The 15,667-nt window shown below is 36.4% G+C and overlaps 1 protein-coding gene across 1 annotated transcript; it reads right to left on the reverse strand.

The window, feature by feature from the left end:
- Positions 1-9,459: 9,459 nt before the first annotated feature.
- LOC136409995 (homeobox protein MSH-C-like) lies at positions 9,460-14,637 on the reverse strand. Its single transcript, XM_066391885.1, has 3 exons — positions 14,114-14,637; positions 10,367-10,566; positions 9,460-10,068 (listed from the first exon to the last, which is right to left on the reverse strand). The coding sequence occupies exons 1-3, from the start codon at positions 14,502-14,504 to the stop codon at positions 9,850-9,852; spliced, it is 810 nt and encodes a 269-aa protein (XP_066247982.1). The 5' UTR covers positions 14,505-14,637; the 3' UTR covers positions 9,460-9,849.
- Positions 14,638-15,667: the final 1,030 nt, after the last annotated feature.

Genomic DNA, 15,667 nt, shown 5'->3' on the forward strand with positions numbered 1-15,667 from the left:
TAACATAATAAAGTAATATTTTACGAATGAACCCATCAAACAACCATTTTACTAGAATTTCGAAGAATGTGTGAATGGCCCAGCATGAAAAACCGACTCTTTCATCTCATTCTCTCGAAAATCACCTAATGACTGCTGAAAATTCACATTTCGGCGATAAACTACTGCAGTGACAGTTTGCGGCCAAATAGATTCCATTGAAAAGTACAAGTGTGAGCCTCGCAGAGAAAAAGTCACTACAATAACAAAAAGTGAATTTATGCGACCTCATAATAGCACTCGAAATTATAAAGCGACCATTCTTCGGTAGAATAGAGCCATCATCATAAACTAAAAATATATGAAGGACTTGGTTCATTCATTCATGGAGGAGTCTATTGAGTGTAATCGTTGAAAAGCGCAGCGAGAAACGCCAAAAAATTGGTTATAAATGGTTTTTACAAAAGGTATTGTGTGCGGGCGGGTGATCTTTCACCCTCAGCGGCCTTAGGTCCTATGGGAATATGCAACATCATTAATCTTCATTTGTTATCGGCCACTTGAACTGTTTAGTGCATTCTTGATTTCTCCATTATTAAATAATACCAACTTTTTTATTCCACAAAAGTCTGTTTCTTCCATAAAAATTTCTGATTAGACCTTAGCCACTGTCTTAGCGTCCCTTATTTCCCCCCAGTTAACGAGTAGTTGCCGTCCGCTTTCGGTTGACTAGAGGACCATTGACTCTCCAAAACACGTATCTTTACGATTTGGCTAATTGGAACGATAAATTGTTGGTGCGGTGGTGTCCTCCACCTTTAATAGGCTGATTGTCTTTGGTCTCATGGCATCTGTTCTCATACTCAACGGGCCATGAAAATAATCACCTTTAAAATTCCGTGCTTTATTAGGCGGAATCCGGCAGCCCAGAATGGCCATCATCACAAACATCACCAACTGTTGATCCGTCGAAGAAGTGAGTTCGTTTATTTCAGTTGATCGATTATTGACAAATTATTAAAAAGGACCAGACTTTTAGCTTGTTAGTCGTACCGTTCGAATCGAACGGATGTACAAATTTAAATGAAATTTATCAAAGCGACTAAAACATTTAACTGAGCAGGAAATCTAAATTTCACCGAAAGCGCAGTCAGTGGCGCACCATTCAAGAGATCTAGATAGTGACTCCAGGAAAAATATTACTTTGTAGATATTAAAAATATCTAAAACGCGTTTTCAAAGAAACACCACAAGAAACATTTCAGCGAATTATCTGGAAAACTGAAAGAGTTGTGCGAGAAATGAAAAATTTTGAACATTACAATTTATTATCTTTGTCTGAAAAGTGCCCACTGTTATGTCTAATAGACGGCTGTTCTTCTCTTAGCTACGTCTGATTTATGTACAACTCAGCTCAGTACAGTTCAAGTTACACCAAATAGCATTTTCTTAAAAGAATGTCGAAAAAGGCAGAGAATCATATACAGAAATCAAAGAGGTTCACTTAACATTATAGCACCTTTTCTAGAAAGCATAAGTCAGAAAATACAATGCTATCGGGTTTGTTTCATGTAGAGGGTCGGTCAGCGGGCACTAAACACCCCTTTTTTTGAGACACATATATCAGCTATTTTTTTCCCAAAGCGAAAAAACAGCAAATTTACTGCCGCAGGGATATTCGTTATAGTTAAAGCACTAAATCCGCGTTTTTGCCACGTCAAACATTTATTTTTTCCCCGATTGATACTAATTAATGTGTTTTTCTGTAACTGACAAGAAAATGATAAAAAAATGACCAATGACTCGAAACAGGCTGCAAAGTGTTACTTTTATTGCCTAGGTGGGAAGAAGTTGGTGTACAGCCTAGACGTTAAAAGTAACACTTTACAGCCGCAACACTTCATTCAAGTATAAACCAAAACCGTCTCGATAGCATCGAATGTGACGTAAAATAAAAAGTCAATTATGCCTCGTTAATGACCGCAAACTGACTATTTACATTCGAATTTATACGGCAGAATGCAAATTTGAATACTTGCATTTCAAAAGCTTAAAAACAAACTGGCGAGCATTAGAACAATAATTATTGTATAATTACCTCTATACGTATTTAAAACACAACCCAGAAACGACACGGGTCCTTGCCTGAGTCAAGAGGGCTCGTACTCGTATGCTCGTACTTTGACCTTTTTTACTCGGCTAGCATTGGTGCATTTTTTCTAATTTCCTACGCTTTGTAAATGATTCTCAATTTTTTAGAAAAATTGTTTGAAATGTTTTCCGCAAAAAGGCAATTATAGGGCTGAGAACTGAGGAAAAGGACAAATGAAGGAGTTTTCTCTCGTTCCCAAAAAATTTATGTTTTATTGACACAAGATAGACCATAAAGCGTTACTTCTACTGCCTAGGCAGAAAAACTACTGACGACTTTATACATCATTTTTAACTTGTTCGGGCAATACGCAAAAATTTTAGTCAGTTTAGTAATGTAGTTGTGAAAGTTTTCAAAACTGGCTGCGAGATTATTGATGAACGCAAGTTATTTTCGAAACGATCATTGCCATTCCTAGTTCCCTCTTTCATGTAATGTCTTGAAATAACTAAATATTCTTAAAAATTTTACCTTTTTTCAGAATCTCAAACGCTTTTGAGGCACTTTATCGCTCCCTGTTGAGGAATTTAAAACATCGAATTTTATCCTGCCAATTTGATATTCAAATCGCGTTACACCCATGTAGTACACCTCCAATAAATTTCTATTAAACCGCCACTTCATGACAAGTTCGCTGGCACAACGATAACGTTCTTAACACCCAAAAGGCAATTCTAAATAATTTCGAAGCGCGATAAAACTAATTAATTAAATTCTCGGAAACAGTAGTTTATAGCTATTCGAATCGAATGTTCGACTTCAACAATGCAGCTTCTAGTTTCTATTCGCGCGCTTCGTTCCTTGCAATGCGCTGGAAAGAGACGTCTACAGTTCGGTTCATGGAAATAATTTCACAAATTGCAGGTGACTTCTTTAATTTATTTAAAGCCGTGATCATTATTCGAGACACACCCAATTCTTTCGGCTTTTACTAGTTTTTCTGCTAATGGATCACGTTGGTCCGAAGAATGGTTGTGAAGGCTTTAGTAAGGAGGGCAATGTCAGGAGAGTTCTTCCGGGCATGGCAATCATTTTTAGGCTCAAGAGATTGAAATGTTAAGCTTCAAGATCAGGAATGCGCTATTGTTGTAAACAATTTAGGACAAATTTAAAAAAAAAATTTCTTGCTATCAGTTTTTAGAAAATTGTCAATTTCGAAATTGGGAACACAGCGGATTAAAAAATTTCGTTGCAAGCATAAGGCAACTGTCAATTGTTTGAAGTGACTGTGATCGAATTTTCTGCTTTTGTTACTACCTATATACATACTTAGGTTTAGTTGTTTCTTTGGCACTAAACGAGGCATAAGGGCAATTTAATCTCTTAGATCAATTTAAGGAACATAACGAAAACGAAATATAAATAAATAAGTGTTTTCAAAGAAAATCATTTTACATTGTGGCAGAGATTTCAAGCTGAACCAGACATTGCTTGCTTAAGCAGTTGACTAACGGCCAAACCTATCAATCTGTAATTAAAATTGCAATTTTTAATTGGTACGTCTAAGAAGCGAAATGTTTTTATTTGTACTAAATGACCACTGGGCAATAAAATAGCGGAACAAACCTCATCAGTGCGGGTTTATTTATTACTCAATAAATTGCGCTAATGTGTAATTAATCATCATCCTTTTTTTGGTGTAATAATTAAAGAGTAATTTTCTCTTGTAGTTGTCCATCGATTCCAAATACAGAACGATTACACATATTAAAGAGATAATTACGTCCTATTTCGTTGAGAGGAGGGGATCGTCCTTTTTTGGCAAGTTGAAATGGGCGAGGGCCTAAGTAAATATTGATTGTTGTCGAATTTTATAATTATTGTTTTGACGAAGAAGGTTACAAATTTTCACTATAGAGGTTGCGGGTTCAAATCTACCGTGCACAAAATAGGGCAAAATTTTCTGCTGAACTTCAATTTTTTCGTGAATGGTTCAGCAGATAAGACAAACGCCTTCCAAATGCATTTTTCTGTTGTATTGAAATTTATATGTATTTCCCAGGAGGCAATAATTTTTGCTTTATGACTGAAATTTGATGAAAAGAAACTTATATATTTATAGCATTTTTCACTCGAATTTCGCTTAATTGAATTTTTATTTTTCAAAAATACACATAAAATATAAATCTTAATTAAAATTTCTATTGAGAAAAGCGATTATCAGAAAAACAGGAGAAATACAGAGGCAGAAAAATTCTAAACGGTTATGCTATTTACAAAAAAGAACTAAACGTGTTTGGTTCTTTTTTGCAATTGGTTGAACAGAATCTTTTCTAAATCACGATTCGCTCTATCGAATGCCCCTAATAAAAACAACAATTTTATTAACGTACTATTTCATATGTAAACTACAACTTGTGCATTAGCTACGACATTAATATTACTGAGAAGAATCAGTCATTGTGTAATAAACCAATTACGTAAAAATCTTTCCGAGTTTCCCATAATTGGAGTTCGAAAAAGACTGTTTATAAACTCAATTACTTTAAGTGAGCATAAATCTTACAGTCCGATGGACAACAAATAATATACTTGAGGTGAGAAAAAGGCTGTATAATCTTAAACTCGACTACAATGTTGTCCCTTACTGTGAATTTAAAAGAAACGTAAAAGTTAGTAAGAAGACGGAAATTTGGCAACAGCCATTTTGACTCATAAAAACAAATCGATTTCTCAAGTTTTTTGTAGGTTTGTTATTCGCAAATTAAAACCGAAATAACAAAAAAACACAATAAGACTTCCCATCTTGGCTCATTAAATGAGATTTATGATGCTCCATTCAAAGCCAAGGAAGGCTCTTATGTCATCTCTTATTGTTACGCAACTGAAATTAAATTAAAAATAACTTAAGAAGAAACGAGAAATTTGGCAATATCTATTTTGGATCCGTAAAAGAGGAGGCTATTTTTTAATAAGGGAACACTATCGTATTTCCATGTACTCTACAATTGCAATTAAAACAAAAAAAGAAGGTTAAGACTCAGAAAATGGAAAAACGAACAGAATTTCATCAGCAACATCCTCACTCACCTACTAAATGACAACAAACCTGGTAATTTGTCATGTTTATTTCAAGAAGACTTGGCGACACTCACTTTCACGCATTAAATGTCAGTTGCACGACATCCACTTTCACTTACTAATTGTCAGTTACACTACACTTACTTTCACTTAGTAAATGTCAGTTACACAACACTCAATTTCACTCATTAAATGTCAATTGCACGACATCCACTTTCACTTACTAATTGTCAGTTACACTACACTTACTTTCACTTAGTAAATGTCAGTTACACAACACTCAATTTCACTCACTAAATATCAGCTAAACTAGTGACGTATTCCAGTCTTTGAAACACCCGATTATCCTGATTTATAATTTCAGATTGCGAACATCTTATTCGTCGCCGCGTTAATACTCGTCTGAATCATCTATGAAACGATATCGATACGAAAATATACAAAAAATTTTACAATCTGCCTTTTGCAGAGGGACTAGACGTTACGATTAACGATAACAACGATAACAACGATGCCTTGGCCTCCAAACATTCAAATACTTTTACGGTCTTTTTTGTGAACGTACAGCTCACCGACCTAAAAATCAATAACCAACATGAAATATTACATGTGTACAGAGTGTCCCAAAAAGTGAAAAAAGTTTGTGAGTTAAACTATGGATAACATTATAGCTCCCGAAACTTCGAGACTAATCTCGGTCTGAGGTTTATCATGAGACTGAGACAAAAATCGAGACCAATTTCTACTGTGATGTGGAATTGGGCCGACTGAGTGAATGCTGGTCTCAGTCAATGTACAAAAAAGGTGGGTACAAAAAGTATTCATATACTTGACTAATAAATAGGAAATATGCTATTTTCTTTGAAATATGTTTTTTATAAAATTATCAGTTGTAATTGTTATTATAATAAAACCTTCAGACCAATGCCATATTTTAAAATGCATATTATGAATGAGCATAGAAAACTTGCGTCCAAAAAGTATTCATACACCAAGACGAAAAATTAATTTGTGCTACTTGTTACTCGCTTGAAATTTTTAATCTATACATTAACAGGTTAATGCTGCTGCATGCTAAATAACTTAACTGCAGTACTAACCATCAACATCTCTCGAAAAGTGCCCGAATTGAGTTTAGATATGCGTAATCTAATTTTGAAAATAAGAACGGTTAACGTTATGAAAAACATTCCAGAGACCTTTTTTTTCACAGAAATATAGAGCATTCAAAAAATTATTTTTATTAAAAAAAAAACACTGACGTATCATATTTTCGTTTAAAATGTTCAGATTCAATGGGAACACCACTGGTGATATTAAAAACATTGTTTGCCCTTTAAAAGAAGTGCCTCTACACCTATTTTGCGCTCCCCAATTTTCATAAAACTATTTAATGCCGTAATGGACTTATTACGAAAGCCCTGTATTTCTGAGAGGAAGCGAAAGCGTACTTATGTGCATATGAACTTTCTTTCTTAAAATCGTCCACAGATTCACCTCCTGAATTTTTGACACACTATTATGAAACATCCTGTATATTATTATTTGTTATATGATTACGCTGTTCCTATGATAGTAGATGTACGAATGCCTCAATAAATGTTTATGTTTTGTCAAAATGACATATTGTGTTTCCAACGTTAGATTTTAACATTCCAATAGGGAAAGGTTGGGGCAATCTTAATAGAGTATTCAACCAAATTAACTTTATCATTAAGATTTGCTACCTCAACTCTACTGATAAAATTCATTATGTACGAATACTTTTTGTACCAACTGTATGGACATACCAGGCAGAGCCTGAGACAAACTTGCGCAATGTGAAAGTACCTAAGTCTCGGTCTCGCGAAGATTTACATCTGACCCTTTGAAATTACCTTAGACATAATTTCATATAAAAATGGTAATTATTCAGATAATTCAGATTGGCATTACTCCCTTCTAGGCATGGTTGTCATTGAAGCACGGACTAGTTTGGGCTTGGCAACTGATCGCTAAACGGCCGTATGTAATTATTATTCAATATACAACATGGCTTTTAATTGGTTGTTATCTCTGCTTTGGTTGGTCGGGTTCTTGCTCCTAGCCCGGTAGCTCCAGTTTTTGCGGCCGTGCCCGCTCCATAATGGCAAACAATTAATTGTCGGACAGTAGATTTTAATTGCGGCAATTTTGGAGCAAATTAACGATACCAATTTCACAACCGTTTTGCTCTCATTACGGGGCTTGTTTCCAAAATAAGCGTTACTTTTCGGAGGGATCTTCCTTTAACTGGCACTTTCAATCGAATAAAAACCAGTTCGAAAAGAAAATCGATTTAAGAACAGGTAGCTAGCAGTAATTTATTGCTAGCCCAGGAATGCTATCTATTAATAATTTAAATGTAAATTTTTTAATTAATGATACAAATTGCCTCTCTCAAATGTGTTTTATGATTTCCCTCTAAGGCCGCTTGTCACTTTAATTATGAGTTTTTGCGGTTGTGCGTTTTTTGCCTTTTGTGATCTAGATCCGATCAGTTGTAATGGATGTAATAGCGTCTGCTCCGACATCAGCGAATCCATTTTGAATTTAAATCTGCTTATTTTCCGTCACAATTTTCACGCTAATTGGAAAGCCGAGAGGTTATATTCGGAATGAGGCGGCTCCGTTTAATAAAAATGGCATTTTCTAAGGATTCGAGTTTTTGTCAGGGCAAGCGTGAATTTAATTTCCATCGGCTTCACCTCGATTTCTCCTTCGGTAAAGGTGTCTTTGTGTCGAGGAGGAATTGTGTGCACGAAAGTAAATGCTCATCGCAGTAAAAAATCGGAAGTGAAAAACACGCGAAAAGTATAGGTATTGGCTTCATCAGGCATGTATCCATACAAACTGTGCATGTCCAGAAAAAACGAGGGAATCACAAACAGGAATTAGCTCAATCTATTGTGCAGACGTCCAAAGCTCAAAATGCGAGTGGTAAATTGACTTTCTGCATGGTCACAGGAAAAGATGGAATCGCTCCTGGAAAGATCAATGCAAAACCTGTATACGTCGGCTATGCTGAACCAGCAGGAGTAAAATTTCAGGTCAAATATTGGATGAAATACATAAGAATTCAAGATCAAAACGAATGCCTGGTTTAGTCCTAAAATGGACTTTACTTTTCTACAACGTTCCTTAAGTGTCTTCAAGTAGTTACGCAGTAAATTAATATGAACGAATTTCAGCTTCTGCATCTTTTATGTCGAGAAAAGTCTGCGTTGAAATTTATGTTTCATGCAAAACAGTGCCTAAATAATGTCTTCTCTTTGTGGTTCTACAATGAGCACTTCTTTAAATATTACCTACATAAAACAAAAATCTGCATATTCGAGGTTTCCCCGGTATCTCCACAAGTATTCGAAATTTTTGGAATTTTCAAAGATGTTTTGGTCCGAAGCATCCAAATACGTACATTTGCATTTGCCCTAGTTTGACTGGGTTCTTATCGTTTTCGAGATACCCGTGTTTAGACCGGAATTCGTAGCACTCTGTATTATATTACAGATTTTCAAACAGTTTTTCGAACTGAAATTTTCCAATAGAAACGATGAAAATAAAACAGAGAATTGATCAATTTCTTGGATCACATGGAATCCTTCAGATAAAGTTGGCACTAGTTTGGCTCTCATGCCCCAGCAATAGATTGACCATTAAGGCAAAAAAGGGATAGATCATGGAAACCGGTAATAATCTAAAGGTTAGCCACAAGCTTATCTCGCCACTAAACTGTCTGGGTATAGTAATTTGACCCTTATGTTTCAAACAAAGGTTGCCGAGTCAAAATACGGTGACGGTGGCGATGTAGCCGCTGGAAGTCCAATAGCAATAAGTCTGGATCATATAAGGAAAACTCATTTTTTTTAATAAAAACAACTATTTATTCATAATATTTTACAGAAATATACAACAATATTTACAACATGGCGGATAACTTAAATGGAAATGCATAGCTCCTTTTACCTTTGCGAGCCCAAGCAGACGTTGTGACGACAATAATAATTGTCGACACCATGAAATGGAAGAATGCATATTATTTGAAATTTAGTCTCATTATTTCTTTCTCGTTTCTCATTCTTCTCACATCTCATTGTCTCGACTATTATTATCCCTGTCTTCACAAGGCTTGCTCACGTCCGCATAGGCAAAAGCACCATGCATTTCCACTGTTTAGGACCAAGAAATTTATCCTTTTCTGGACCAATAACTTAAACCTCTAAAGATTATATACAAAATAAATAAAAACCAAAAGGGCTAGTCAGTCTTTTAAATCATTACACGTAAACCATCTTTACACGCCATTCTTATTTATTGCACTTTATACAAAACAATGTAGTAAGTATTTGTCTAGACAATATGTCACATCACAACTTAAGGGAGAGTTGTAATTATATATTTGTATATAATGAGTCTAAGCCAGAGCAGGTAATAACCGCAAAATTCTTCTTATTATCTGAGAATTTCGCAATCCAAACCATGTCTCACGCAGACCTTGAAGTTCAGGATTAAGACACAAACGTATTTCCCATGGCAATAATTAATGAGCTTAATGCCAATCGAAATCGAATTTGTGGAAAATCATATAAACAGTTTTACACCGGCTTTGACGACATCTTCGTTTCGATCACTGGGAATATAAAAATGCAACCTGTACCATCACAATTGCGGCCCTGTCTTCACTGGGGCATGTTCAATAAAGGGCCCGGGCCTGAAAACGCGAAATGTGGCGGTCGATGAGCCATCGCAGTCAGGAAGGGGGAGATCAAGGGCGCACCCCCTGGAAACAAGCCGAAAGTAGGAGGCAACAAAGGCCTTGCAGATAACCTCAGTTTTTCCAGCTCGGCTTCTTGCAGTCTCTTTGCTTTCGCTCGCCGGTTTTGGAACCAGATTTTCACCTGAAAACAAAATGTTAACGTGAGAAAAAACTTCCCGAAAGTAAAAGTAAAACGAGATATTCTCTCGCCATTAATTTTGATGAATGTGTTAAGATTTTTGGGTGCGAATGTCAGTGCTCAACAAAGAGAGCGAAAGAAGTTAATCGCCTTTGAAATTAGTGCTATTCAAAACTAACAGGCGTGCAAAATTTTCTACCTGTCTGTGAAGGCCTAGTTAGCCATACCACTGTACAGAACTGTGGCCATACCGGCCGAAAGGGAAATCCGAAGATTTAGGGACAGGTGTATTGAAGCTTACCTGAGTCTCTGTGAGCCTCAACGAGCTCGAGAATTCCGCCCTCTCAGCTATACTCAAATACTGCTTATCTCTGAACTTTTTTTCTAAGGCCAAAAGTTGTTGTGTGGTGAAAGGAGTTCTAGGTTTCCTGTTGGGCTTGTGTTTCCTCAGTGCGCAGCGCACAATCGGAGGCCCGCCACTGCTGAGGTTAGGGAGGTTAGCTGTAACCAAATAACAATTTCATTAGACGATTGTTAAATTGTTCCATCAGGAAATAATCGGTTTAATTAAGGCAAATGAGTGAATAATTCTTAGGACTTTAACCTATCAACGTGGTTTATGAAATGTTCAAAAACTGTGTTTTAAAAGCAATTAATGCAGATTTCCAAAGGTAATTTGCCATTGTTTGCTAATCCAATATTGATGGACGTATGACCCTCTGTCACCAAGCGAAATACTACTTCGTCTGTATTAATAGAGAAACAAAGTAATCACTGGCCGAGTCAATAAACTGAACTACTAATTAACCAACACTGAAGCAAAAGCAAAAAGAGGTTTGAAAATTTTTCTAAAATCTCATAAAATGTTAATGCTTTGCACAATTATGCCGCAATTCATTACTGAAGTATGGTGTAACATGATCAAATTAAATCTCGGCTCACATGAAGAGCTGCTCTATTTTCTAGGAATTGTTTATTAGCTCTGTGTACAGGATATTAATTAAAGTAATTGGATGATCGATTCACTCGATTGAGCTTTAATGTTCGCTTTATTAGCTTGAAACAATGTTGAAATTATGGCTCCAGCAAGTAGCGGTAAAAAGTTTTGTTGTAAAACAAGGTACTAAAGAGATGAGCAGCAAATGAGGATATTTGTACATCAATATCTTCAAAGAGCTATACTGCAACATGTTATTGTGGATTTCCGTTGTAAATTAAGGAAAACACTAATGGACTTTTCTTGCAAAAGGTGAGAATATGTACCAATTTAATCATTTGCAATTTAAATGTAACCTAGTGATGCCTCGTTTTAATCATTCTCTCGTGGACTAAGGCGGACCTATTTAATTGAAAAAGCACCAAGTTTTTGAAGGTACTTATAATGTTTCAAGTGAAAGTAATTAATGCGAAAAATATGATAATCTTATAGCGGGACCTACAACAATAAATCTTCCAACAATAATAGTGCATGTGGGCGCGCTACTGGATTACCTCAGAATTAAATTGGAACAAAAGAGAAAATTATTATTTTATTAAAATGTTTTATTAAGAACACCGCAGTTTGATATAAAACAGTTTATCGAGACAACTAGGTAGAATGGTAGAATAAAGAGCAAATTGTTGAATTCTTGCTATACTAAGGAGGTATGCAAGAGGCGCTAGGTAACTTTCCCCTTGAGTGAGTCAGTTTCAATAAAAATTCATGAAAAAGAGTTTAATAAAATTAATAATTAACGTGTGTTCGACTATCCTTTAAACACAGCTACTTCACATGATCTCAACTAGCAATTTCTAGGAAAGTCTTATGTTTCTAGATGTTTTGCACTTGCAACTAATCTTGTAACTGTCCCATTTAGCTCACACCGGATGAACTTGAATTGAGTATTATCTTCCCCCGCAAAGATGAGCGGAGAGAAGAATGGAGTAAATCTCGCATTCCCGAATCTATGAACTCAATTCTCTGTTTTTTAGAGATGTCAATGAAAGATCCAACGACCGTCAATGAAACTTCGCAGTTATCAAATCATATACAAATAACAATACAACTCAAATAAGGTACTCTTCCTGGTACTCGACTAGAAAATATTTATTTCCCGTCAAAAAGGTCCAAATTGTTTGTTTACCTCGTAGTTTTCACGAGGGAAACAATGAATTTATCCACGGGCCAGCGTGCGTTGTTATATTTTTACGGCCCGTCGCTCACAGCAACGGGCCGTAAAGTTACAATAACACCCGTCGCTCTTGGCACAATAAAAATAACGCCTTCGAAGTATCAGTTGTGTGTAAAACGTTGCGCATACCACTGGCCGAAAGAAGTATGACCCTCTCGCATAAGGTTTCAAACTTCAAAGAGAATTTGAAACTAAAATCGACAAGGCGAAACCTGTTCACTAGGATTGTTCAGAATGAATCAATTGAGTTTCAGTTAAAATCAATAGGCAAAAATTCCAGACGCACTTATCTCTGCATGCATGGCTTGCAAATTCACGGTTATCGAAGAGTGCGCAGTTTGCAGGTGTTCCTCCACTATTATAAGTAGTTAGTAAGTGTCGGATTTGATTACGTATCTCTAGTAAATTCCTTTAGGAGTCAATCAATTAGGGCTGACCTAGCACACAACCAACATCAACTATTAATTAAGCTGAGATCCGATGATCCGCTAGAGATAATATTAAAAATGTTGATGATATAACGGGTGATCAAAACCTCGCAGTAGGTGGTGAGCCGTAAACGTAGAGCGTTGATTAAGCAACATCTGACATTGACAATAGATGACAAATGAATTGATCCAAGACATACCTCTGATATTTCCACGCCTACTTGAGGATTTCTGATGTTCTCCTTGCACTTATGATTATCAGTACTTGGGAGCTGATCATGACTTCTTCTCAATAGATATTACAGAATTATCGGGATTATCGAGTGGAAATTTTTCCGTGCACCATTATCTAATACCTACTCGTTTGCGGGGTACGTGTTTGTCGTCAAAATGTACAGGGTGATATTTTTCGGAGGTCGGGATCTACCTAACAGCCCTAAAATTTTTATATCGCACGCCACTGACTGCCAATTTTCCGAAATGTATACTATACGCTATTAAGTAAACTTAAAACTTAAAAGATAAGTAAACTCGTAAACGGTAATAGATTCTGACTTGGTTTTAATGGGAGAAAAGCTGCGCATACAAAATGTCGTGAAAACGGGTTGATAGGGTAAGAAGGGGAAATATAGGGTGCACTTAAGGAAGTCCATTGGCAGAGTTAAAATGCGAAAATCAAGCAATTGAGTTAGAGAGTGATGATGCAAAAATATTGAAAAGGGAGGAATTACGTCTAAATATTTGAGGACCGAAGGACTATTTGCGTAGGCACATGCTATAGACATGTGATAAAAGCAAATACAAAAAATTTTACTTTTTTGCCTCATTTCCAGGTAGCAAGAAGAAAATCCTCAACGTAAAAATTACCTTGTATTCTTCCTTTTGATTTTATTTTAATGCAATGTTTGGCCTCGTATTTTTACTTTAAAATTTACCGAAACACCCTGTCTAACGTTTTACCTTTACTTGCTTTAAAAGTAAAGAATATTTAATATCTCATTTGTTTATGAAGTTCAGGATTACTCTCTGTTTTCTTCATGTTTAGGTACACTCATTCTAGAATTCGTTTCGTCAATGGTCTCATACATGATTACAAAAATTTGTTGCAATGGGAATTTACATAACTAATGATAAAGAAGAACGATGTAGAAACAATGTGTAAAATTAAAATACATTTAATAAGTGCTTGAAGATGTAAAGTCGATTGCAAGAAGGTGCTTTCCCTGGCTTAGGGAGGAAGGATACAACGGTTTGTGTTAAAATTGATTTTCCACGTGAAGAGTTATTTTAAGTTCCCCGTCGGATCACTACAGTTAGTTTCTAGTTCCTCCTCCCATCCGTCACATGAAATCATGATTTCTCGAATCTCAAACCGATGTTAATTTGCCCGCGGATTCGCGCTTCTTGATTGGATGTAATTTCGGCCAAAATTAGCAATAAGATAATTACCTTGAGGTGAATTTGACCTAAAAGCTCCATTAGGCCCAACCCACGTAAAAGGCCACTGCGTATGCCCAGGAGGCATGATCCTCGGCATTGAGGGATGTACAGGTTGAGGAATGATCACAGTATGTTGCGAGTTCGGACTGAGACTCTCCCGTCCATCACCGTCCGTATCCTCATCGTCCACGGTAATATTTTCTTCATCTTCATCATCATCAATTTTTTCACTAGAAGTGTCCAATCTATTGTCCTCGTTCTCCGAGTAGTTGGAACTATCATCCACAATTCTATCGTGCAAAGGGGAAGAAGACTTGATCGGCGAAGCTAAGAGGGACTCAACACTGAATGAAATTTTAGACTTAATGTCCGTTTTCGCGTCTTCCATTGTACAAATCATCAGATGAACTTCACTGAGACAACTTCCCGAATCAAAAGACTAAAAACCACTGCAGCATTGATGACTTTTTTTTACTTTCTATGTTGCTTCGCAAAGCTGCCGACGTGCACTGAAGTGATCGCTCCAAGTAAGAGTGGGACTACTCCGAATGGGGCGTGGGCCTTGCGCTGGAGGCTCCTCCTTCCAATTTAATTTCCAAATCGAGCCTAGAATTGATGACCCTCGCTAAATTTGCTGATTTGAGTGACGCTGGCGTGATTTTACCATATTATATTATTTGTCGTAGTATGTCTAGTATTAATTCAAATTGATTAGGTTTCGAGTTGTGTTCATTTTGCGCGTTATGGCATAAATTAGCAGAACGATAATTATCCTGTTTAGCAGTTTAGAGCTCCCTAATGATTATTATTAATGCTCGGTTTATATTTCTGTTGCCAGCTAATTATTATTATATTTTGCGATGTAAAATTGGAATTTTGGGTTGGTAACAATATGATGAGTTTAACCGTCCCGCGGTATTTGCTCTGCTTTTGAAAGGCTTGAAATTTGAGAAGGTACCGATAAAATGCATGAAGCTTTCCGATAAAGAAACACAAAGAAGATATCTTTGATGCGCACGTGTAGGTTCGATGTGTTTTCCGAATCATCGCATGCTCAGTAAGACTTCCTCACAACGACGATGAATCAACGAGTTGGCACACTCGCGATGTATTGTAATTGGAGTTTGAGGAAAAGAATGCGAACCGCAATGTTTTGGCAGATTTTAATCTGTTGAAGAATGTCGCATAGCACTTACATTGACTTGAATAGAACACGATAGAATGGAGTTAGGCAATTATGCATGAATCATTATCATTCTTGTCGAAGAGACACGGTTGTCACCATTTTTGGATAAAAGTTCCAAATACCTAATATGCACATAGTTCAAATAAATTTACATTCAAATCTAAGTAATTCTATTAACTCCAATGATTCGCACAGGAGATTGCAGTCCCCTGCAGAGAGACCTTCCATATTGATTAGTGGATACAGAATCCTAGGCCAAAACACCAGCAATTTCGTGCTTGTTGCCACTCATCAGACGATAAATAGCGTCGTGTAAGGCATCGCTGAGATTGAAGTAATTAATCTAAGGGCTAATACCCCCTAGCGACTCTGTTTTT

Source organism: Euwallacea similis, chromosome 7, assembly GCF_039881205.1.
Source record: "Euwallacea similis isolate ESF13 chromosome 7, ESF131.1, whole genome shotgun sequence".
NCBI lineage: Eukaryota > Metazoa > Arthropoda > Insecta > Coleoptera > Curculionidae > Euwallacea > Euwallacea similis.

Bases quoted from the DNA above. Each gene is read 5' to 3' on its own strand.
- LOC136409995 (XM_066391885.1), bottom strand. From the start codon at position 14,504: ATGATTTGTACAATGGAAGACGCGAAAACGGACATTAAGTCTAAAATT. The intron at 10,567-14,113 runs GTAATTATCTTA...ATTTGGTTACAG, and splicing joins TAGGTCAAATTCACCTCAAG to CTAACCTCCCTAACCTCAGC. The intron at 10,069-10,366 runs GTAAGCTTCAAT...TTTTGTTTTCAG, and splicing joins TGAGGCTCACAGAGACTCAG to GTGAAAATCTGGTTCCAAAA.